Source organism: Perognathus longimembris, chromosome 14 (assembly GCF_023159225.1).
Source record: "Perognathus longimembris pacificus isolate PPM17 chromosome 14, ASM2315922v1, whole genome shotgun sequence".
NCBI lineage: Eukaryota > Metazoa > Chordata > Mammalia > Rodentia > Heteromyidae > Perognathus > Perognathus longimembris.
The window spans coordinates 56,697,863-56,720,013 of record NC_063174.1 but is presented as its reverse complement, the minus strand read 5'-3'; the positions used below and the strand labels follow the sequence as shown (position 1 = coordinate 56,720,013).

The 22,151-nt window shown below is 43.0% G+C and overlaps 2 protein-coding genes across 2 annotated transcripts in view; one reads left to right on the top strand and one right to left on the bottom strand.

The window, feature by feature from the left end:
• Positions 1–13,890, top strand: part of Atg2b (autophagy related 2B) — a 65,844-nt gene extending 51,954 nt beyond the window's left edge. Inside the window, exons 36-43 of the mRNA XM_048362954.1 lie at positions 3,226–3,304; positions 3,858–4,062; positions 6,385–6,454; positions 7,518–7,600; positions 8,092–8,213; positions 8,418–8,572; positions 9,297–9,446; positions 12,644–13,890. Coding sequence (XP_048218911.1) covers positions 3,226–3,304; positions 3,858–4,062; positions 6,385–6,454; positions 7,518–7,600; positions 8,092–8,213; positions 8,418–8,572; positions 9,297–9,446; positions 12,644–12,874 — 1,095 coding nt within the window. The 3' untranslated portion in view covers positions 12,875–13,890. The remainder of the gene's footprint in view (positions 1–3,225; positions 3,305–3,857; positions 4,063–6,384; positions 6,455–7,517; positions 7,601–8,091; positions 8,214–8,417; positions 8,573–9,296; positions 9,447–12,643) is intronic.
• Positions 13,891–19,304: 5,414 nt separating this feature from the next.
• On the bottom strand, positions 19,305–20,996 carry Bdkrb1 (bradykinin receptor B1). The gene has a single exon (XM_048362321.1). It carries the CDS (start codon positions 20,984–20,986, stop codon positions 19,937–19,939), a length of 1,050 nt encoding a protein of 349 aa, XP_048218278.1. The 5' UTR covers positions 20,987–20,996; the 3' UTR covers positions 19,305–19,936.
• Between the last annotated feature and the right edge of the window lie 1,155 nt (positions 20,997–22,151).

Sequence of the window (22,151 nt, the reverse complement as noted above, 5' to 3'; positions counted from 1 at the left end):
TCTGCCCTGGGAAAAATGGCAGATTAATAAATGATTACTTAAAGAAGTAATATTTAGGTTTGAAAAGGCATGAGGAAAACTACTTTCATGTATTCAGACAAGCAGCCCATCAAATTCCTCTGGAGTTTGCTTTCATGTAGGGAACTGCTTAAAACTTAGTTGGTACCTCTTCAGAACTCTTACTTGAGGTGCCTTTAAGAGAATGCTTAGTGGAGTTACATTAATATATATTAATATTATATTAATATATGTAGTGGGATCAGATTTCAGTTCTGTAACTTCTACCACTTATATGGCCTTGTATCAGTTATATACTTCCCCAAATGTTAAGTTTTCTCATTTATAAAATGAGAGAAATGATAATATATGTGTCATAATTTTTAAATGAGTAATAGAGTAGCTTACGAAAAATACTTAGAGCCTGGCATGTTGTGCTAAGATAAGTAATGTTAACTTTTGTTACTGAGGCATATAACAGCTGGAGAGCATAATATTCTTAAGTAATCTGCTTTAAAATAACAAAGTCCGGGCTGGGAATATGGCCTAGAGGCAAGAGTGCTTGCCTCTTATACATGAAGCCCTGGGTTCGATTCCCCAGCACCACATATACAGAAAACGGCCAGAAGTGGCGCTGTGGCTCAAGTGGCAGAGTGCTAGCCTTGAGCAAAAAGAAGCCAGGGACAGTGCTCAGGCCCTGAGTCCAAGGCCCAGGACTGGGGACTGGCCAAAAAAAAAAAAAAAAAGTCCGTTTCTATACTTTATGTAGTTTTGAGCTCAGGTTTAGAGTATTTATTCACTTCTTTAATATTGTTTGCATATTATTCATTAGTTACTTAAGTAATAGTTGAATAAATAATCAATTGCAAGCAAGAAACATGTATTTTGAGAATGAAATTAAATGTTTATATTGTAAGCAGAATACAAGCTCTGTCTCAGAAAATGAACTCTGAAGTACAGCAGTGTAGTACATCCCATATATCAATGCTTGTAGCTTCTGAGCTGGGACAAGCTTTAGATTTATGCTTTCTCATTATGAGAATACTATCTCTTGATATCCATATTTTAATTTAGTTTACCCATATGTTGGCCTAGTAGAAAATAATGGAAGTATTTATGGGAAAGTATCTCTGTATATCTCCAGTGTAAGAAAGATTAAGATTCATCTTTATTGCGTTACTTTACCAAACTTGCCAAGCCCACTTTTCTTTAGTAGACTTCTTTAATATTGAATATAATTTCTTCTTTAGGGCTATAAATCATTATACTTCCAAGTGGGGAAATAATAATCCTAGAAGAAACAGAGAAATAAATGTATGGCTCCATTGGGGAAAAATGGAAAATGATATCCTAGGGCATTAAACCTTAGAAAATAAAGCCAGGTTAAAAGTAGGTGCTTTATTGAAGTGGCTTACTAATAGAAAAAAACTCTTACTTTTTCCATCTTCTGAGTTTGACATACTCGATTTTGAAATAACAGACTGTCATTGAATAAACAATACAAAGAATGAGTTTCATCTGAAGGTTTAATAGATGATGAGGGTCATGTAACTAGGACAGTGAGAAGTCTGAAATATATAAAGAGAGCAGGATTTCTTGATTTCTCCTATTTCAGTGTTCATTTTATTGTTTGTTGTACTGTACTGCTTGGAAATCTGTATATGGAAGAGGTTGATTGATTCAAAACCACTTCCTGAACACTTGCCATAAGCTAGGTTCTGTACTAGGATTCTTATGAATGAGGATGGTGGGAATCTTCAGGCTGACACAAAGCAGACTACTCTGGGGAAGAGTGGGTAACAGTTCCCTAAGACATAAGACCAAGGATAATTATAGATGATGAGGATACCGTAAAGTCTTCCTTCCCTTTGTCTTGAAGAGCAAGTCTGAAAGTTTATGGTTTTTAAAGGCAGTCTTTGAGTTTAAGTATATACAGCATTGAAATATCACCATCTAGTGGCCAAACTAGCACTTTCTATACAGTTAAGTTGGTTGACCTGTAATGCTTGCTCTTAACATTAATACATGTGATGAAAATGTATATTGGATGATACACGTGCAAATCATCACAAAACAGTGGTGTACAATCCATGAAGCCACTCTCTGCTTCTGAACCAGAGCATTTCCAGCACTCCTGGAACTTTCTGGGTACCCATGTGCCATGCTACCTGGAATATTCTTCCCTGGTGCATTATTTGTGTTTATGATAAAGGAGATTGTAGGTAATCAGGTCCTTGGAAATTGTCAGGCTTTCTCTTGGTGTACCACCAGATGTTGCAATTCACCTTCACATTTTATTTGGTAGTAATGTTACAGCAGAAAAACATTACAGTAGTAATGTTTTATATAATATTTAGGAATTTTTTTAAGTGGAAAGACAAGAAAGGACAAGTGCAGGTGTTTGTTTTTATGTCCTCCAGGGTGTATTTGTCAGTTTGAGTGAAGAAGGCAAAATGATACTGTATATATAAGTACAGTTATCAGAGTCAGGATTCAGTGGAAGAGCACTTGCTAGCCTGTGCAAGGCGGTGTTCCAACCCAGCACTGCAAAAGGAACAACAACCAAAAAAAAAAAAAAACTATAGAGCCAAATATTTAGTTTGTAATAATATAATTTCAGCTACACTGAATAGATTTTAAGTATATTCAAATGTAGGAACTGTGTCAAGTCATACAACAGTGATAAAAGCAGAAATAAGTCATTAAGAACTTTCATAGCACATAAATATCTGTTATATGCTAGCTACTATCGTTACCAGTATTGGTAATATTGATATTACCTATATGTAATATTATCAATATCATTTTAGAATGAGAACTAATACTAAGAATGAGAATGTTCTATTTCTAAGAAAACTAAAAAAACAACAACTTGGATTAAAAAATGATCCATAGTTTTGCAGCTTTTAATTTCTCCATTTCTCAATGTCTGCATTTGTGAGGTTTTTTTTTTAATGTGAGACTTGTGAGAATTAATGGAGAGAAAGAGAAAGTGAGAGAGAGAGAGAGAGAGAGAGAGAGAGAGAGAGAGTGTGTGTGTGTGTGTGTGTGTGTGTGTGTGTGTGTGTGTGTACTTCTAAGAATGGTGCCTGGCACAAAGTAAGGATTCAATAAATTATACAATAATTGAGTAATGAGTAGAACATGAAAATCTGGGATACTTAGCTTTAGAAATGGATGTCCTTTCCCTGCTTTCCTTATAATAGTATTTCCTAATCTCTCTCCTAGGATGCCTTGTTCTTCCTAAAGGATTTCTTCACAAGTCTTTCTACAGAAGTGGAGCTTTTACTGACTCCAGATCCAGAAGGTATTTAGCATACAGTTGAAAATTCTGTAATAAGTACAGCTACTCTCCAGTTAGGAGAGATGGCTTTCTGGAAAGTTATCATAAGTTGGAAACACCATAAGTAGAAAGTACATTTTGTGCATCTTCTGAACACTATGGCTCAGCAGCTCACCTCACTGTAGAGTATTGGTAGTTTCCCCTGGTTACTGTGGGGCTGATGAAGTCAGGGCCACCCAGCATCACAAAAGAGGACCATCCTGGAAAAGTTTAGAGTTCAAAAGTCCAAGAATGGTTTCTTCTGAATACACATTTCAATCACACCATTATAAGAGTGACAAATTATATGCCAAACCATTGTTAAGCTAGGACCATCTGTATTTGGATTGATTTTAATTGCTATGAGTTTCTTCTGAAAATTACTTCATGTATTTTGTGTAAAAGTAATCATTTAAATAATGGAATTTTTCTCTGTAATAGAAATACATTTTATTACATGAAATGTGATAAATGAAGATTAAGTAGTTGCTCTGAAAAAGCATGCCTAATTTTTCAAATGTGCATGTTGCATTTTCAGTTAAAAAGTCTCCTGGAGCTGATGTCACTTGCAGTTTGCCAAGGCATCTGAGCTCCTCAAAGGAGCCAAACCTAGTTATTTCTTTCCCTGGGCCAAAGCCTCCTCAAAACACAAGTGCCAATTCCATGGAAGTGGTGAATGGAGTAGAAGAAAAGGACTTCTCAGCTGAAGAGGTATCATTCAGTGACCAGCCGATGTTTTTTAGGTAAGTTAATTTGCATAACAAGTTAGTTTGGTGTTGTGAAGTTCATGTACTGTGTGTACATCTACTGGCGGTCTCTTCTTTGCATTTGCTCTTCTTTGCATTGCCACATAAACTGGTGGTGGGTTTATTTGTATGGAGTCCCCACCTAACTTGCAGCCCTCATTTACACCTCAGGGTTTGGGATTCATTTCTCTGTTGAGTCTGAGACGGATGCCCTTCCCTGCCTCCCCTTTTCCTATTTTTTTTTTCTCTGTTTGTCCTTTATGTCTGCCCAAGCATGTTATCCTTTTGCCTCTTTACATTCCTCAACTTTGGCATTCTTGCCTTTTCCTTATGAGAATTTTCTACCTACTTTTTTATAATCTTCCCCATCATTGTTTTGTCCTTCTTTCCCTTTCCTCCTTGGCCAACTGAGCCCTTCTGAGAAGCCCAGGTCCCCTTTGCTACTGCTTGGGTACTGCTCAGTTACAGATCTGGCCAGCTGGCTGCGACCAGTTTTTCCCTTTGCAGACATATTCACTTTTCCCTTCTTCTGTTCCCAAGCCCTGATGGTAGGAGTAGAACTTTGGCATTACTGGGAATAGAAGAGAGAAGAGCAAAGCCCCCTTTGTTGTCAGGACACTGGCTACTTCCTTAGTTTCTAATTGTGCGTCCCAATTAATATCCAGGCTACCCAGTTTCTGTCTGTCTCTTAAGTTCCAAGGTTAGATCAACGGGTATAGCCCAAGTGGGTTATATTTGAGAGTATTGTCCTATTTTAAGTATCTTGTATTTTGGTGATAATATAGAAAGATAATACAATATCAGAATGGGAGCTGTGTTACTGGTGGCTCACTCTTGTAATCCTGCTTCTTCTAAGGCTAAGATCTGGAGGATCTTGGTTCAGAGCCAGCTAGGCAGACAAGCCTATGACATTACATCTCCAAAATAGCAAAAAGCCAGGCTAGAGGCCTGGCTTCAGTGGTAACAAGAAGCAAGCCAGTCAAGTACAAGGCTCTGAGTTCAAGCCCCAGTAAGAAAAAACAACAAAATATGGAACCAGGCATAGTGTCCCATGCCTATAATCCCACCTAATTGGAAGGCAGAGTCAGGAGAGGCATGAGTTGCAGGCCAGCCTAGGCAGAGTTAGCGAGATCTTGTTTCAGAAACAAAATTAAAAAGGATATGGGGAGAATGGGTCAAATGGTAGGTGATTGCCTATTGTGGGCAAGGCCCTGGGTGCCAGGATTCAATCCCAATACTGAAAAAGCAAATAAAAAAATTAGAAAGATTCTGATATAGAGGACCTGTGATTATTCTAAGCATAAGAACCTCATTGTTACTCTGCGGCAGTCTTATTGTGTTGAGAAATTTTTCTATCAAAAATAGTCTGTCTTGGGGCTGGGAATATGGCTTAATGGCAAGAGTGCTTGCCTCGTATACATGAGGCACTGGGTTCGATTCCTCAACACCACATATATAGAAAAAGCCAGAAGTGGCGCTGTGGCTCAAGTGGCAAGAGTGCTGGCCTTGAGTAAAAAGAAGCCAGGGACAGTGCTCAGGCCCTGAGTTCAAGCTCCAGGACTGGACCAAAAAAAAATAACTCTTGCCTTTCTGTGTGCCAAATGGCTCACACTTATGATCCTAACTACTCAGGAGACTGAGATCTGTGGATTGAGTTTCAAAGTCTGCTCAGGCAGACAGATTCAAGATACTCTTTATCCATTTAACTAGCAAAAAGATGGAAGTGGAGGTTTGGCTCAATTAATAGAGCCAGGACTGGAAAACGAGTCCATATGGTTTGATGCTTTTTCTAGTGATTGGCATAATAGTCTCCTCCCTCCCTCATATGTATTGACTGACTCATTCAACAAATAGAAGAATCTCAATTGGTTGTACAAATAAATAAAGTAAATGCTTTGTCCTATATAATTGCTAATAATTGCTTCAGCTCAAGGCTAGCACTCTACCACTTGAGCTACAGTTTTCTGTTCGGTTTTCTGGTGGTTAATTGGAGATGAGTCTCACGGACTTTCCTGCCCAGGCTAGCTTTGAACCACAGTCCTCAAATCTCAGCCTCCTGAGTACCTATGATTATAGGCATGAGCTACCGGCACTGGTAAGCTTAGATTTTTGACTCTGTTTAGACATCAGTTTAGCCAGATATAGGTCTGCTTTAACAAAAAGTAGAGCTAAAAAACATTTTCTTTAAATTAGGCCATTATTATTGCTTTATTTTGTGGTTTTATTTGTATTATTTGGTTTAACAGAGGAATTTATATCTAATTACCGTCATCAATAATGTTGAGCCATAAATAATTCCTTTCCTTTGTTTATCTCCAGAGAATTCAGGTTCACTGCTGAAGTTCCTATTCGACTTGATTATCATGGCAAACATGTTTCAATGGATCAGGTTTGGAAACTTTACATAGATATGTTTTATAAAATTATCTGATTTTTCTTCTAATGGACTGAGTTTGTTTGTTTGTTTGCTGGCACTAGGGCTTGACATCAGGGCCTTGAACTGAACTCTTGCTTGGCTTTTTCACTTAAGGCTGGTATTCTACCACTTGAGCCACACTTACTGTTTTTGCTAGTTAATTGGAATAATAGTCTCTTGGACCTACTCAGGCTGGCTTTGTTTTGTTTTGTTTTTTGCCAGTCCTGGGGCTTGAACTCAGGGCCTGAGCACTGTCCCGGACTTCTTTTTGTTTAAGGCTAGCACTCTACCACTTGAGCCACAGTGCCACTTCTGGCTTTTTCTGTATATGTGGTACTGAAGAATAGAACCCATGGCTTCATGTATATGAGGCAAGCACTTTACCACGAGGTCATATTCCCAGCCCTTCAAGCTGGCTTTGAATTCAGATCTCACCCTCCTGTGAACTTAAAGTTTCTTAAAACTTTGATCTGTCATCTACACCCCCTCCCTCGTGTGTGTGTGTGTGTGTGTGTGTGTGTGTGTGTGTGTGTGTGTGTGTGTTTGACATTTGAAATGCAAGGGTTTTTTTGTTGTTTGATTTGTGGTTTTTGTTTTTTTGTGTGTGTCTGTACTGAGTCTAGCACTCAGATCCTCACACTTTTATGTGGCTTTTTCTGTTCATGGATGGTGCTTTACATCTCCAGTCCTCCAGCATTTTGCTGGTTATTTGGAGATAAGAGAGTCCACGAGTTTTCTGCCTGTGGCTTCAAAATGCAATCCTCACAAGTGCCAGACTCTTGAGCAGCTAGAATTATAGAAGTAAGCTACCAGTTGAAGTTCAGGATTTTCAAATTCTTTTTAAAGTAAATACTATTTACTTAACCATGAGTGTAGGTCAGTACATATTGGGTTGTACATATTGTATAGGTTTTCTGTAAATATTTCAAGTATTTTAGCTTCTTAACTTTTGCTTTGACTTTCTGGAACAATAGCTGTCTTAAATGTTGAGTCTCTCCTTAATTTGCACAGTAATTTGGCCTTTTTCATTTTAAAGGGTACATTAGCTGGGATTTTGATTGGCCTGGCCCAGCTAAACTGCTCTGAACTGAAGCTGAAAAGACTCTTCTATCGGCATGGGTAAGTTAGTTTACAATGTACCAAAAAGTGGGGACTTCTTAGCTAGCAATCATCATTTAACTAGTGTATGGTGTTATTCACAGAGAATTCATTTTTGAGAATATTCTTACTGATTGGGGCTAATTTTTATTCTGAGAAAATAAGGTTGTTGAAATGGAATGTAATATTTATCAAAACTAGCTATAGTTTAGGGTGTTTTAAATAACTTTTTGTAAATGAGTTCATTTACATTTGCTCATTTCTATTTACTCAAGGCTAGTGCTCTATCACTAGAGCACTTGAATCTCACAGACTTTCCTGCCTAGACTGGCTTCAAACTGCAATTTTCAGATCTCAGCCTCCTGGGTAGTTACTGATTACCCAGTGAGCCTTTTCTTTATAAGGCTAAAAAATTAACCTTATATTTTGTAGACTATGTTTTAACTAAAGTAACCTCTTTTTTTAAGTGCATAACTTTATTTCTCCTTTATACTAATAGTCATTTACTCTAGTTTGCTAGGTGTAGACAAGTTACTCTCATATGCAATCACTGAGTGGCTCAATGACATTAAGAAGAACCAGTTGCCGGGACTCCTGGGAGGTGTTGGGCCTATGCATTCATTAGTACAATTAGGTGAGTTTTTTTGTTTTTAAATCCTTTTGGACTTACAAATGCCATTGAGAGTCTATGTGAAGAACATTTTTCTAGAAAACCTTCATGTATACTGACACACATAAACCTTTGTCCCTAGTTTTGGGGTTAAAACCTCCAGGGTTGGAATGGTAGCAGAATTTTATTCTCACATGCTCATGTTGAGTTCTGTATTGGCTGTTCTAGTACAAGGACTGAAGGACTTGGTCTGGCTACCTATAGAACAGTACCGGAAGGACGGCCGCATTGTCAGAGGGTTCCAGAGAGGTGCTGCTTCCTTTGGCACCTCCACAGCAATGGCTGCTCTAGAACTCACAAACAGAATGGTGCAAACCATACAGGTATCTTTCACCTACCTCCCCATCTCCACAAAGAGGAGCCACTTTAAAATGGATAGGCCATTTTGTTAAAATTTTTCTTTGAGAAGATGCCTAGAATGTTGAAAGTAGATATATTACTTTGTAACATAATTTCCTTTCTTTTTTTAATTTTTAAAGATTAAGATCTTGCTATGTCTCTAGGCTGCCCTTAAACTCACTGTCCTTTTGTTTCATTCTTGCAAGTGCTGGGATTACAGGCATATACCACCATACCATCACACCTGGCTTTCATGCTCATTTTATTGCTTAGTACTAATTAATAGAATAAGGCAGTAGAATACATTATCAAGTTTGTTTGCCTATGTCAGGTAAATAATAACTGTTAAGTTAGCAGCAGATTTATTTTAACTCTCTATATGAAAAGTTCTTAGCTAAATCTAAGATAGCATAACCAATAAAATAGTAGTAGTATTAAAGTTTGTTCTACCATTGACAACATAAAAATATTGAGTATTCTCAGTTGAGAGAGAATGGACTAATTAAACAAATCATCTCAGTCCAAACTAGAGTTGTAAATTTCATGTTCCAGTAATAAAAATTGTAAACTCTCGTGAAGAATTCCAACCCTAGAAATGTCTGTCAGGGGTATGTGTTTTCCTTGCTCCTGTCAGAGGGCACTGTTGGACTGTTGGTACCTAACTCTCCAGACTGTCTTCTAGTTCATTTCTTCCTTCTGATGACCCAGGCAGCAGCAGAGACTGCTTATGACATGGTGTCTCCTGGTACCCTCTCCATCGAGCCCAAGAAGGCCAAGAGATTTCCTCATCACCGCTTAGCCCACCAGCCAGTAGACCTGAGGGAAGGTGTGGCCAAGGCCTACAGTGTTGTGAAGGAGGTATGTGGAGACTTGAGCTGGCAGCTCCAACTCGTCTGCAGCTTTCTTTGCTTCTACCCAAAGAGTAGTCAGTGGTTTTGATGGCTTTGGGGAAACTCCTGGGAGTGAAAGAGGAGTTGTCAGCAGCAGCCTGTGGCACATCTGTGTGAAGGGAGAGAAGAAGGCAAAGTTGCAACCGATCTCTTCATCTAGGGAAGGCCTATGGACTCGCCATCTGCATTTACTTTTTGCTACTTACTTTGCTATTTAATCAGATTTTTGTTGTTGTTGTTGTTGTTGTTGTTGTTGTTGTTTTTGCCAGTCCTGGGGCTTGGACCCAGGGCCTGAACACTGTCCCTGGCCTCTTAGCGCCACTTCTGGCCTTTTCTGTATATGTGGTGCTGAGGAATTGAACCCAAGGCTTCATGTATGCGAGGCAAGCGCTCTACCATGAGGCCACATTCCCAGCCCTTAATCAGATTTGTTTAATATCTTTTTTTTTTTTTTTTTTGGCCAGTCCTGGGCCTTGGACTCAGGGCCTGAGCACTGTCCCTGGCTTCTTCCCGCTCAAGGCTAGCACTCTGCCACTTTGAGCCACAGCGCTGCTTCTGGCCGTTTTCTGTATATGTGGTGCTGGGGAATCGAACCTAGGGCCTCGTCTATCCGAGGCAGGCACTCTTGCCACTAGGCCATATCCCCAGCCCCTGTTTAATACCTTTTGGTGAATGTCCCATCCATCCCATTCCCATGCCTCTATGTCCTGAGGGTGGCACACATTTTCTGTTCCTGACTTTATAAAAGCTTTGTTATACATATTCATAAGCAAAGCATACCAGTGCTTATTTTTTTTAGTTTTAAGTTTACATAAATATAGTATCATGTATTATTTTGCAGCTTAATTATTTCAAGATTAATTCATGTGTCTACATGTAGTATAATTTAAATGTCTTTATGGTATTTCATTGCATGGCTTTACCATACTGTTGATGGACATTTCTCCCCCTCACTTTCCTCTTCCCCCTGTCCTCCCCCACCTACCCCCCCCCACCCCACCCCCCTAAAGCACAGCAGTTGGAAGTATCCATCTTAGACTGTCTTCCAGGGAATTGGCAAGTGTTCACTCTGGGAAATACAACATTTATTAAGTATTGCTAAGCTGCTCTGTGACAGCTATACCAGTGAACCCCTGAGTCTTCCTGTGTGTAGTCAGGGGCTTTTCCCAGCATAATGGGTCACAAAGATGTTTTCAGCCATTATGCCTAACACTTAAGCTTCAGAATCTCATTAAAGATGGTTGCCCAGTCATGTTCTGAAAACAGGCCAAGGGACCTAGGCCAGTAGGTCACCTGACAGCAGTAGCTTTGGTGGTCTCAGGGAACTGGGTCTAAAATGCTTTTGTTTTTCCCTCTAAAGCTGAGAGTAGAAAAAAATGAAAGCAGAGAGGTGAGGATGGTAACCATGGGTTGGGATGGTTACAGTGGATTCAGTACTAGAGTGTCTTTATAAATAGAGCTTCCTAAATGATGAGAAATATATCTTTCGTTTAGATATTAATAAGTCAGAAATGAAGAAAAAGATCTCAGGTGGTTCATAGAGAGCTCATTTTTAAAGTCAAGGGTTGGCAGGCTAGTTTGTAGCTAACATCTTGTCTCTGCTTATTTTTATATAAGCCTTGGCACTAATGATAGGTTTCACAACTTACAAAATACCACTTTGTTTTAAATTACTGGCTAGGTATTAGAAAAGATAACTGGAACATTCAGTTAAGATGAAAAGCCAAACAACATTTTATTGGATTAATTAGAAAATTCTGAGCACATAAAGCAGGAACCTGTTGTTTTATGATCAGAAAAAAAGTATTTTAAAAAGCAAACAGATATGTGAACAGAATCTGTGGCTCACAAATCTCTACAACCTGACTGGCCTTCTACAGAAAGTTAGCTGAGTCTGGGTCAGGCGTTTCTGTTCAGGGCAGTAAGGTCCTTGTAAAGTGGAAATACTATCTAGGAATAACTTATAGAACACTGATTGTCCTCTAAGCTTCATTTGGCTGATTAGATGAGCCGCTACATTTAATGCTAACAAACACCATAGGTTTATAGTATTTTATGGGTCACACAGCTAGGCAGTGGGGCTGATTTTGGATTTACCCCTGTATCTCTAAATTTGTTGATCATTATATTACACTCTGTTTATTGTTGGTTGGATGCTGGTGGAGAGGAAGGTAATGCCTAAGCCTTTCTTCATTGTACTCAAGATTTCTCTTACTGGCTACTCTAGGTAGTTTTCAAATACCACTCACCTTGTTGTTTTTCTGGACCATGTGCTTGTACCTGCTCCATAGTGTTAGATGGTTTTGCCTGCCCCTCTGGGAATCAATGATTCTTTGTTAGCATGTCAAAATTATAGATTCTGGGTGAGAAAGAGGTCTTTGATTTCTCTACAAGAACTGAGTACCTTTAAGTTGCATTCATCACTAGAGCTGTCAAATGGAACAGTGTCCTATGTCCCTTGAAGATTTCTGAGTTAGATGGATGGCAGAGATTCAAGAGCCATGTGAAGTTTACCATTTAGCTTCCCTACCACACTTACACCAATAGCTTCAAAGCTGAAGTCATGATTAATGTTGTATCTTAAAAAGAAAGATGGAAATGTAGCTAAAGCTTTGTTTCTGATCATTAAGCAACAGCTTCCTGCTGGTAGAATTTTCTGTTTAATACATTAAGTGTTCTGTTTGACTATTTATATCTTAATTGAGTGTTCCATAGTTATCTCTTTTGATCCATAGCCCCTAGTTTCAACCAAAGTGCATGGTTTCCTAGAGGTTAGTGGAGCTGTTTCTTAGGTTGCATGGAAGGTGCGTGTCCTTGAGCAAGTGTGCCCATGTAGGAAGTGGTTGGCTAGGCCAGCTTGGTTAGAGGGGATGTACTGTGGAGAGAAGCTGCTCTGGGATCACTACGGATCTGTGGGCTTCCTGGGAGGGTCGTGGACGTTGCCTGGGTTTCTCTTGGTCTGCTGTGAGAACACAATATTAAGTCTTTCCCATAGGATTTTTTTCCATTACAAAAGTAGGGGTTTTTTTTGTTGTTGTTGTTTTGTTTTTTTGCTTTGTAAACGACAGACATGATATTGATTAATTGGACTAACAGCATATAGTTGAGAACAATTGACACTTTAGTAATTTACCACCCTCTTCTTGCTTCCTACCCTCTGTGCAGGGAATTGCAGACACGGCTCAGACCATTTATGAAACAGCGGCTCGAGAACACGAGAGCAGAGGGGTAACGGGTGCCGTGGGTGAAGTCCTGCGCCAGATTCCTCCAGCAGTGGTGAAACCTCTCATTGTTGCCACGGAAGCAACATCAAATGTGTTAGGTGGCATGAGAAACCAAATTAGACCAGATGTTCGGCAAGATGAATCTCAGAAGTGGCGCCATGGGGAAGATTGATGTTTCCTCGTGACTGTTCAGGAAGGGGTTGAGCATGCAAGGAAGGCGCCGTGTCCTGCCAGCAGCTTTAGAGAAAGTTCATTTATTTTTTTGTGTTCATCTCAGGAACAAAAGCATCTTTTAGTTGTAATTTAATGTCAAGACAACATGCAACCAAAACCTGACATTTTAGGGCTAGTTTGGTACTTGCCTGTAGAAACATTGAGTCATTGGTGTCAAAGGTCCTTAAAGCATTTGCTGCCAAGTGGAATGCTTACTTTTACTCCGATGCTTGTCATTCTCCTTATAGATGTTGGAAACCTCCTTTCACAGTGTAGAATGCTCCAAACCCGTAGTGCGCTCTTGAAAGCACCAGGGAACATGTGTGTATCCCTGGGGAGCTGGCTTTTCCCCTCCCAGCAAGAAAAGCCACAGGGGAAGCAAAGCGAATAGGATTTTCAATACTGTGTCAGCGAGAAAGCATAGTGTGTGCTCTGTGGGATTGTGTGTCCATGCCCTTGAGAACTGCCTTCCCAATTCCCTGGCAAATCCTGTGGGGACAGAGAAAGTGAATGTCACAGACGTGGTCTGTTGTGTTGCACTTTATCCTCTGTGTGTGCGTGTGTGTGTATGTGTGTGTTCAGATAATGCAAGTCATGTGCTGTATTCTTTATGTCATTTACAAAATCACTTATAAAATATGAAGCAGAGTAAATGTGTCTGAAAGTTGTGGGGAAAAGTAACCTAAGAGGAATAGTTACCTTTATTTTTACGTATAAGTGAAAAAGCTCATTGTATAGTGAACCAGGGCCCATATAATTGTTGATATATTAGATTTTAAAGCAGGTATAGTGTAAGTTTGTTGTCAGTGTGTGGACAGGGAGATTGAAAGTGGGTGTTACTCTTTGCAAATTAAATTAAAAAATCCTCCAAATAATGCTCTAGTCAGCTAATTCAAAGTACCATTTTTACTTGGTTAACAATGTACATTTTGATAACCTGTCAGGAATGAATAAAGTTTTTATTTAAAGGTAAAATCATTCTATGCTTCTATGAATATTTTACTTTCCTTAGGGCATGTTTATAGATGTAGTTCTGTGAGCCACCCAAAGACTCTTTCTCCTGGCTGACTCTGGTTCCATTCGGTCATTAGCATACATGCCTCTGCCTGGGGAGTGGTCCAGCAGAAAGAATTGTGGTGCTTCATATCATTCCCCAGTTAAACACAGTGGATGGAACCTCTCATTCTAAAGTGTGTCTGGGGGTAGCAACAAGGTGCATTCGCTATTCTCCTTGCAGCTTGGAAAATGAAAAAGCGGTTTTATTCTCTAGGCCTTTTGAATAGGGAAGCAACACAAATCTCCAAATCCAGATGTTTAGAATTTATTAAAATTTATTAGGCAATATTTAAATATACTTTATTTTTATTTTTTATTACTGGGAGACTTAAAAGATTAAAGTGCTCAGAGTGACCATTTGTTCCGGGATTCCCTGTTAAATGGGATCTGCATATAGAGTAGGGCCTAAGCAGATAGAATCAGGTGCTGACAGTTTTTTTGTTTTTGTTTTTGTTTTTTTTCCAGTCCTGGGGCTTGAGTCTCAGGGCCTGAGCACTGTCCCTGGCTTCTCTTTGCTCAAGGCTAGCACTCTACCACTTGAGCCACAGCGCCACTTCTGGCTTTTTCTATATATGTGGTGCTGAGGAATCAAACTCAGGGCTTCATGTATGTGAGGCAACGACACTACCACTAGGCCATATCCCCAGCCCCCGACACTGTTTTGCCTTGGCAGTCCAGCCTGCTTCTGGATGTGGTACAAGTGGGAACGGAAGCTGTTCTCCTACTCCAGTATACCTGTGATCTTACCATGGTACATGGTACCTGTTAGGATTCATCGAACAGAAACACTTAATCCAACTGCCAAGTCTCTACTCCGTAGTTGTACTCAGGTCAGTTATATTCCAAGTGGGCAAAATCATGATCCTTTTCTTTGCCGTTTGAGTTGCATATGGACCTCTCAGCCAATTCACTTTATAAAGCCCATTTAAACATGTATCTTAAATACAACTCCATGACCCTCTCTGTTCTACCCTCTTGTGCCTGCCATGGATTGTATCAAGGTGTGGAGACAGAAACCTTGTGTCTCTCAAGAGATTCAATCTTAAAGGCTGATTCATTTTTGGTAAAGAGCCAAAATACCCTTTGCTTCTTTAAAAAGTGTTGAGATTTCTGTGTATCATGGATAATTATGATCAGGAGTTAGTGGGACCCTTGGATTGCCAGATTTGCACCGAGTGGGCATCATCATGGAAGAGCGTTCTGGTCACAGTACACCATCTGCATGAGACTGCTTTAGGTCTCAGTGATCCACGTCGAACTGTTCCTGTGCCTGTGGGCTTGAAGCTGGATGTGAAGCTGCTGGCTGCAATAGACCACATGTATCCACTGACTGCTGCTTCGAGTCTTTACAGTCTCCCCCAAGCAATTCAGGTAAGCAGGCCTGGGCAAGATATCAGTGAGGTTCAGCCCCCACAGTGTTAATGACAAGTTAAACTGACTTCGCATTATCGAGAGAAAAGCAGCAGAGGGTGTGTTGTGACTTCCTAAATGGTGCTGATTTGGAAGTCCAATTTTTCCTTTCCTGTCTGTCAACATTACTGTTACGTATTAGTAGAATGTCCATTGTACTTTGCCTTTCAGAAAACACAGACCTCACAGCAGTGGGCTTTGATTTTATTCAAGTTTGGGTCTGTTTGGATTCCCACTTAGAGCATACATATTTGTCATAAGAACTTTCATCATGCAAAAACAAAACACTCCTTTCCAAGTAGCAGTGTGCCTAAGATGATAAAATACTAGAAAGCCTCTCGTGTATGTCACTTTGAAGTAACCATTTCCTCTAGAAACTGTTCCGGGGTTTGTGTCTTTGTTCAAACAGCTGTGTTTGCTCCTGCAGCATCTGTCTGCCCGAGACTCTGGCCTCCTTTCTGTGTCCTTTGTCCCTGATCCTTGGCACCCACGTGTTCTCATCAGCAGTGGAGTTTGAAGTAAAGGGTCCCCTGTATGCTAAGTGGCTTCAGGGTTAAGTATCAGCTGTCTTAACATTAAATGTGACATGGAAAAAGCTGCAAGATTTAAGTCAGTCAACTTTGCTTCCATTTTCTTCCTTTATGTATGATTCGGGTGTGGAGCCATGAAAAGCATCCCACTTCCCTCCTTCCCTTGAGGAGGAAGTATGTAAAATTTTCAAGTTTCTCGAAGGGTCTGAGTGAATATGATGTGATGTGCTTTTATATATCTGCAGTTCCAACTGGACAGACCAATTGGTATAAAATTAATAAGTTCAATGCAAACATTTGAGTCAGAAAGATTATTTAGTGTATTGAAGTATGTCATGAATGAAAACAGATTTACTTTTCATTACCAGGAAATCTTAGGTTGCCTGGAACATATAGTCACTCTTCATGTAACTATAATACTGTGCTTAATATGCCAACATTTTTTTGTGTGGCACTAGGGTTTGAGCTGAGAATGCCATTCTTGCTAGATTGGCATGATATCACTGAGCCAGACCTCCAGTCCTATTTTGTTCACTGGTTATTTTTAGGTTAGGGTCTTGCTTCCTACCTGGGCATGCACCTGAATTGCAGTCCACCACTTTGGAAGTTTCCTGTGGTCCCTGGGAGCACAGATGCATGCTACTGCATCCATCTTTGTGCAGAGTCTTAAGGTCTTTTCTGCCAAGGCTGGCTTGGTACAGTGATCCTCCCAATCTTAGCTTCTTACATAGCTTGGGATGTGCCTGCCTTTGGGTTACGAAGGGATCTCCATAGCCTCCAGCTATCATCTGTCTTATCTCAGCCATCTCTCAGGTAGTGAGCCCACCAGTCTCACCCAGCACCAGCTTGTTTTTATCTCATCCTTTGCAGGTGTATGCTGGGCACCACTGTTCCTTTTCTTTGCCTTTCTGTGCTGGTATTATAGGTGTGTATCACATCACCATGACTGATTCATTGCTCCTTTTAACTTGCAAATGATTCATTTTTATACAGCAGTTGTTTCCCTTTTCTCGTATTGTCTGCACACCTGAGACACAAAAAGCATTACAACAATTGCCTTGATAGGCTCTTTTGGGATGAGAAGTTTGAGTTAATGTTCATCTTTTGAACGACAGCAGTTTTGGTAACATAAGGCATTGAGAGTTACCTTGGCCCCTTGGTTTCAATCCTGTTGCTTCATGGTAAGCGCAGGTGCTGTCTGCTGTGTGTGTGTTGGGTGATTGTAAGTATGGTGTCAGCTGGTGTGCAGTTCCATCTCTGGCCACCAGGAGGTTGAGATAGCAGCTTTTCCCTCCACAGCCATGTGCCCTTTGCTTTTTGCATGTACACTGACTGGGCACATGGTGGTGGGAGTGGGAGCGCTGGGATAGATGCCAGGGCCCGGCACTTTTGTCCATCTCACTGCGCTGTCAGCAGCGACATCTACTTGGACATGGGGCTGAGTGGGGCCTGGGCAGTCTGTGAATGAAAAGAAATCAGATCCTGGAGAAAGGGGGCTGGGGGCTAGGCACCCAAGCCTGGCTCGGCCTTTTCTGGCCCTCACAGTAGGGCTGGTGGGAAAGAGGAAGAGCAGGGAAGACCTGAAGGGAGCTCAGAGCCTGGGAGGGGTTCATCTGGTAACTAAAGGGCTTGGAACAGCCCTGACCTGATTGCCAGGCCCTGGGGTCGTTTCCAGATGACAACACTTGCTTCCCATCAAGTGTGTGATTCATCTTTCCAAAGAAGAATCTGCCTTGGCCATGACAATGTTGGGGTGTGCCAAGCTGGGATTTTGCAAAGGCTTAGAGCTGCTCAGTCCCAGGGATCAATATCGTGGTGATGGATGAGATGGAGGCAGGCCTTTTTCCTTCTCAGCAGCAAGAGCAGCAAGAGTGAGATAGGGCCCAAGTGATACCCAGAGTCAGCACTGATCCAGAGTTCATAGGGAACTGGGAAAGAGGAGCCACATCTCAATGTGGCCCTTCCGTGAGAGAAAGTAGGAGGTCTCATGGGCACTGGAGCTGTGGATGCGGAAATACTGCGGCTGACTCATTTCCTACCCAGGTATTAGCACTGCAGGTGCAGCCCGGGGCCTGGGTCCAGGTATGAGGAATGCCAGGTGAGCCCATCAATCAGACATTTCCTTCTCTCCCCAGCCCCAGCGCTGGTCCTTTGAACCAACATTGGAATTTCTTCCTCTGCAAATCAGCAACTGACCTTCCCAGCAGAAGAGGAATAGCTTTCCCGTGTTTTGCCAGCTGCTCTCTGTGAGGCAGCTTACTGTGTTTTGGAACATGTCCTACCTTCCATAAATTAGGTGTCAAACATCAGATGGTGCTGATAGTGTATCCTTGAATTGCAGGCCTGCCAGCCAGATTCTTGGAGTTCACAGGCCAGTACATTCTTTCTGAGTGTGGGATTGTTTTTATCAACCCATGGAAAGGGTGGTTTAATCAGCCACAGACTGCAGACTGAAGAAGAAAGGGGCAGTTTGCAGTGGAGAGGCCTGTCCCCCACCCCTGCCCGCCCTTGCCTTTGCCTCTGGCATTATGATGAAGTATGGAAAGCTGGCTCCCTCCCCTGCTTTGCTTCCTTCCTTCCTTGTTTTTGTTTCAGTCCTCTTCCACCGTCTGACGGTATCCTCAACCCCTGGGGCTCATGGCTGTCCATCTGGAAAAACCCAACTCCAGGGCAAGTTGAGCATCTGCTATTAGGGCCTGCTGGTCATTGTGAGAATGTATTGGCACCACAAATCCATGCATTCACGTTTTGGCAGAGCCTGTGCCATCCCCCAGAGCACTACCATGCTCTTCCAATGAGCGCGCTCTACCCTTTCCATCACAAACCCACCAATGTGTTCCTTCCCTCCTAACCCTAACCCTCACCCTCCAACCTTGGCCTTCCTAACGAAAACCTGCCTGCCTCAGTCTGGCTGGTGTCTTTGGTCTTTGGGAGTGAGGCTGTAGGTCTCCTCCTCCAGAAGCTCCTCTGAGCCTCCCAGCACCCAGGCTCCAACCCCTTCTCTGTTCTCATGTTCCTTTCACCTGGCCAGTTGCTTCTGGGGCTGTGTGACGCGTTTCATCCTGGTGTCACGAGCTCATCCAAGGCAGAGGCACCAGCAGGCTTTGTGCTAGATCTCTGGAGGCAGGAGGAGTTCAACACCCCCAGTTTTCTATACTCACAAGCCTTCCCACCTTGGAATTTGGGGCTGCCCTCCAGCCCTTCTTTCTGACTCTCTAGATGCCACCCTATGCGGGAATTCAGCTCACCATTGTACCTCTCACCATGTCCTCCATGACTGGAGGAGGAACCCATTTTTCCCTCTGAGCCCATGGTCGCTGCTACATGGGTAACACACTCGGGCAACTTCTTGTTTTCTTATTCATAATTATGTAGATCTAGGAAACTTCCTTATGAACATAATTTCTATTTGGACCTATATTCATTTCCATGTGCTGCTATAACCAATGACTACAAACTCGGTAAATCAGAACAACCAAAGTTTATTCTCTTCCAGTTCTGGAGGTCAGAGCTGACGGTGTTGGCATGATGGAGTCTTGCTGGAGACTCTGGGAAAGCGAGGGGAAATCTTTGCCCTTTCCAGCCTCCAGCAGGTGCTTGCAGTCCTTGGCTCATGGCGGTTTCATTCGTGTGTGTGTGTGTGTGTGTGTGTGCGCGCGCGCGTGTGTGCACGCGTGTGGCTCTACCACTAGAGCCACACCCTCAGTCCTTGTGGTCTCTTCCTTAGAGTCTCTACTTCTGTCTTCACACCCCTCACTCTGACCCTCCCATTCTTTATAAGGACTCGTGTGGTTACACCTGGGCCACCCTGGTCAGAATATGCTCAGCTCCCTAAACGCGAGATCCTTAGTTTAATCACTGCTGAAAGGTCCCAGCTGCCCGAAAAACTAACATTCACAGACTCAGAGCCTGGGTCCTGGGTCTCCCTGGAGGTCATTACTCAGCTTACCATGGGTGGTCTTTATGATGTCAGAAATGTCTGGTAAGGAAGCCAGGCACCTGGGTTCATTACAATTTCAATTTTGTCAGAACATTTGGAAGATTTCTTTCCGATGGGATGAGGACATTGGCATGAGACTTCTAGGTGTGCACTGTTTATAAAGCTCCCAGACTTTGGTCCTGAAGAGCCGACCCACGAAGACATAAATCACCGGATTCAGGCAGCTGTTGATGAAAGCAAAGAAGTTGGCCAGCTGCAGGCCCAGGTCGGTGACCTCCTCCCAGAAGCAGCCCTGGAGAGCTTGCAACCGGACCAAGAATTCGAGGAAGGCAAAGACATGATAGGGGGCCCAGCAGAGCAGGAAGGCAGCCACCAGCGTGAGGATCAGCACCGTGGTCTTGCTTCCTCGGGGGCCCCCACATCGGGTCCTGCTGGCCTCCGCCCGCCCTCGCAGGGAGGCCAGGATGTGGTAGTTGAAGAAGATGATGGCCGCTAGTGGCAGGAGGAAACCCAGCACGTTTAACTCCACAACCCTCGCAAAGTGCCAGGCCCCATGGGGAAAGAGCAGGATGCAGGCAGAGATGTTCAGGTCGGGGAGCGCTTGGACGGAGCGCAGCAGGAAGGTGGGCGTGCTCAGGAGGGCCCCGGCCGCCCAGATGAGCAAGCAGGTGGCCTGGGCCCGCCGGCGCCGCCGCCACCTCCGGCTGGCCATGGGGTGTACCAGTGCCCGGTAGCGGTCCTGGCTGATGGCCACCACCAGGAAGATGCTGATGAACAGGTTGGCTTTGATGACCCCGTTGACGGTGCGGCAGAGGAGGCCTCCAAAGGGCCAGTGGAACTGGTTCCAGACATTCTCGGCCCAGAAGGGCAAGCCCAAGACAAACACCAGATCAGAAGCTGCCAGGTTGGCCAGGTAGATTTCTGCCACATTCAGTCGCCGCCGGGGCAGGAGGAGGAAGGACAGGACGAGGAGGTTTCCCAGGAGGCCGAAGAAACAGACTGTGATGATGAATGTTGGTAGCACTCTGTGCAGCAGGTCCCAGGCGTCCTGAGCATTGTCACAGGAGGTGGCGTTGGGAGGGGACGGCTGGCTTTGGTTGGAGGGCCGGAACTCCAGCAGGATCTGCTCTGCCATTCACAGTGATCTGAAAAGGAAAGTGCACGGTGGCATAGGTGGGAAACTGCAGCCCACAGGCCACATCTAGCCTGCCACCCTGTGTTTGGACAGTTTTTTGGGGGTTTGGTGGTGGTGGTGGTGGCGGTGGTCATGGAGCTTGAACTGGGCGCCAGGGTGCTGTTCCACAGCCCTTTCGCTCAAGGCTAAGCACTCTGTCACTTTGAGCCACAGCGCCACTTCTGGTGGTTAATTGGAAGGAGGGCCTCATGCACTTTCCTACCCGTGCTGGCTTTGAATTGTGATCCTCAGCCCTCAGCCTCCTGAGTAGCTAGGATTTTACAGGTGTGAGCCACCAATGCCAGCAACAGTAAGGTTTTGTTGGCACACGGCTGCCACCATCTATATGTTGTCTGTTTATTTTCATGTAACAAAAACAGAGATGAGTACTTGGAGTAGAACCAGCCTGCAAGGCTGACTTTTTTAAAAGTGTTACTGGGATTCGAACTGCAAGGGTTTAAGCTTGCTATTGGGCATTCTACCACGTAAGCCACATCCCTAGCCAAAGCTGACTTAGTTGTTTACTTTTAAACAAAGAAGAGTATGCTAGCCTCTGATTTAAGGAGGGAAGCAGGGTTTTGAACCTATCAGATGCTGTTACACTTGCTGGAAGCTACTTAGACCCACGGACTTTCCTTTCCTCTAAGTGAACTGCCCTGCAGCAACTGTGATAAAACAAATGGTAGGAACCATCTCTGTCCAGAGCACTGGGACAGCACCTTTGAGTGTTCTTTTTTTTTTTTTTCTTTCTTCTTCAAGTGTGCAGAGATGTTCGGAGCTGGGGTGATTTGACTCCTTAATGAATGCTGTTAGCCGGGGTCTGGTGCTTTGGCTGCCTGAGTGAAGGATGATCAGTCAGGCGGCCAGCCAGGCTGCCCTTAGCTCTTGCTAGCACCGGCTGCTTTGAACACTCCATGAGCGCCTTGAGGAAATTCCAAGTCAACCACAGCTGCTTGCTGCCAAAGCAGAGACTGCTGCGGAAGACACTGTCCCAGCACTGGCCTGCTTAGCCTGCACTTGACTTTTCGCCATCATGAACTTGACAAACTCTAGATGATCCTGGAGCCATTTCTGCCTAGAGCAGAGGAGGAGCTCAGCCCCCGGTGGCTCAGCAGACAACCTGTGA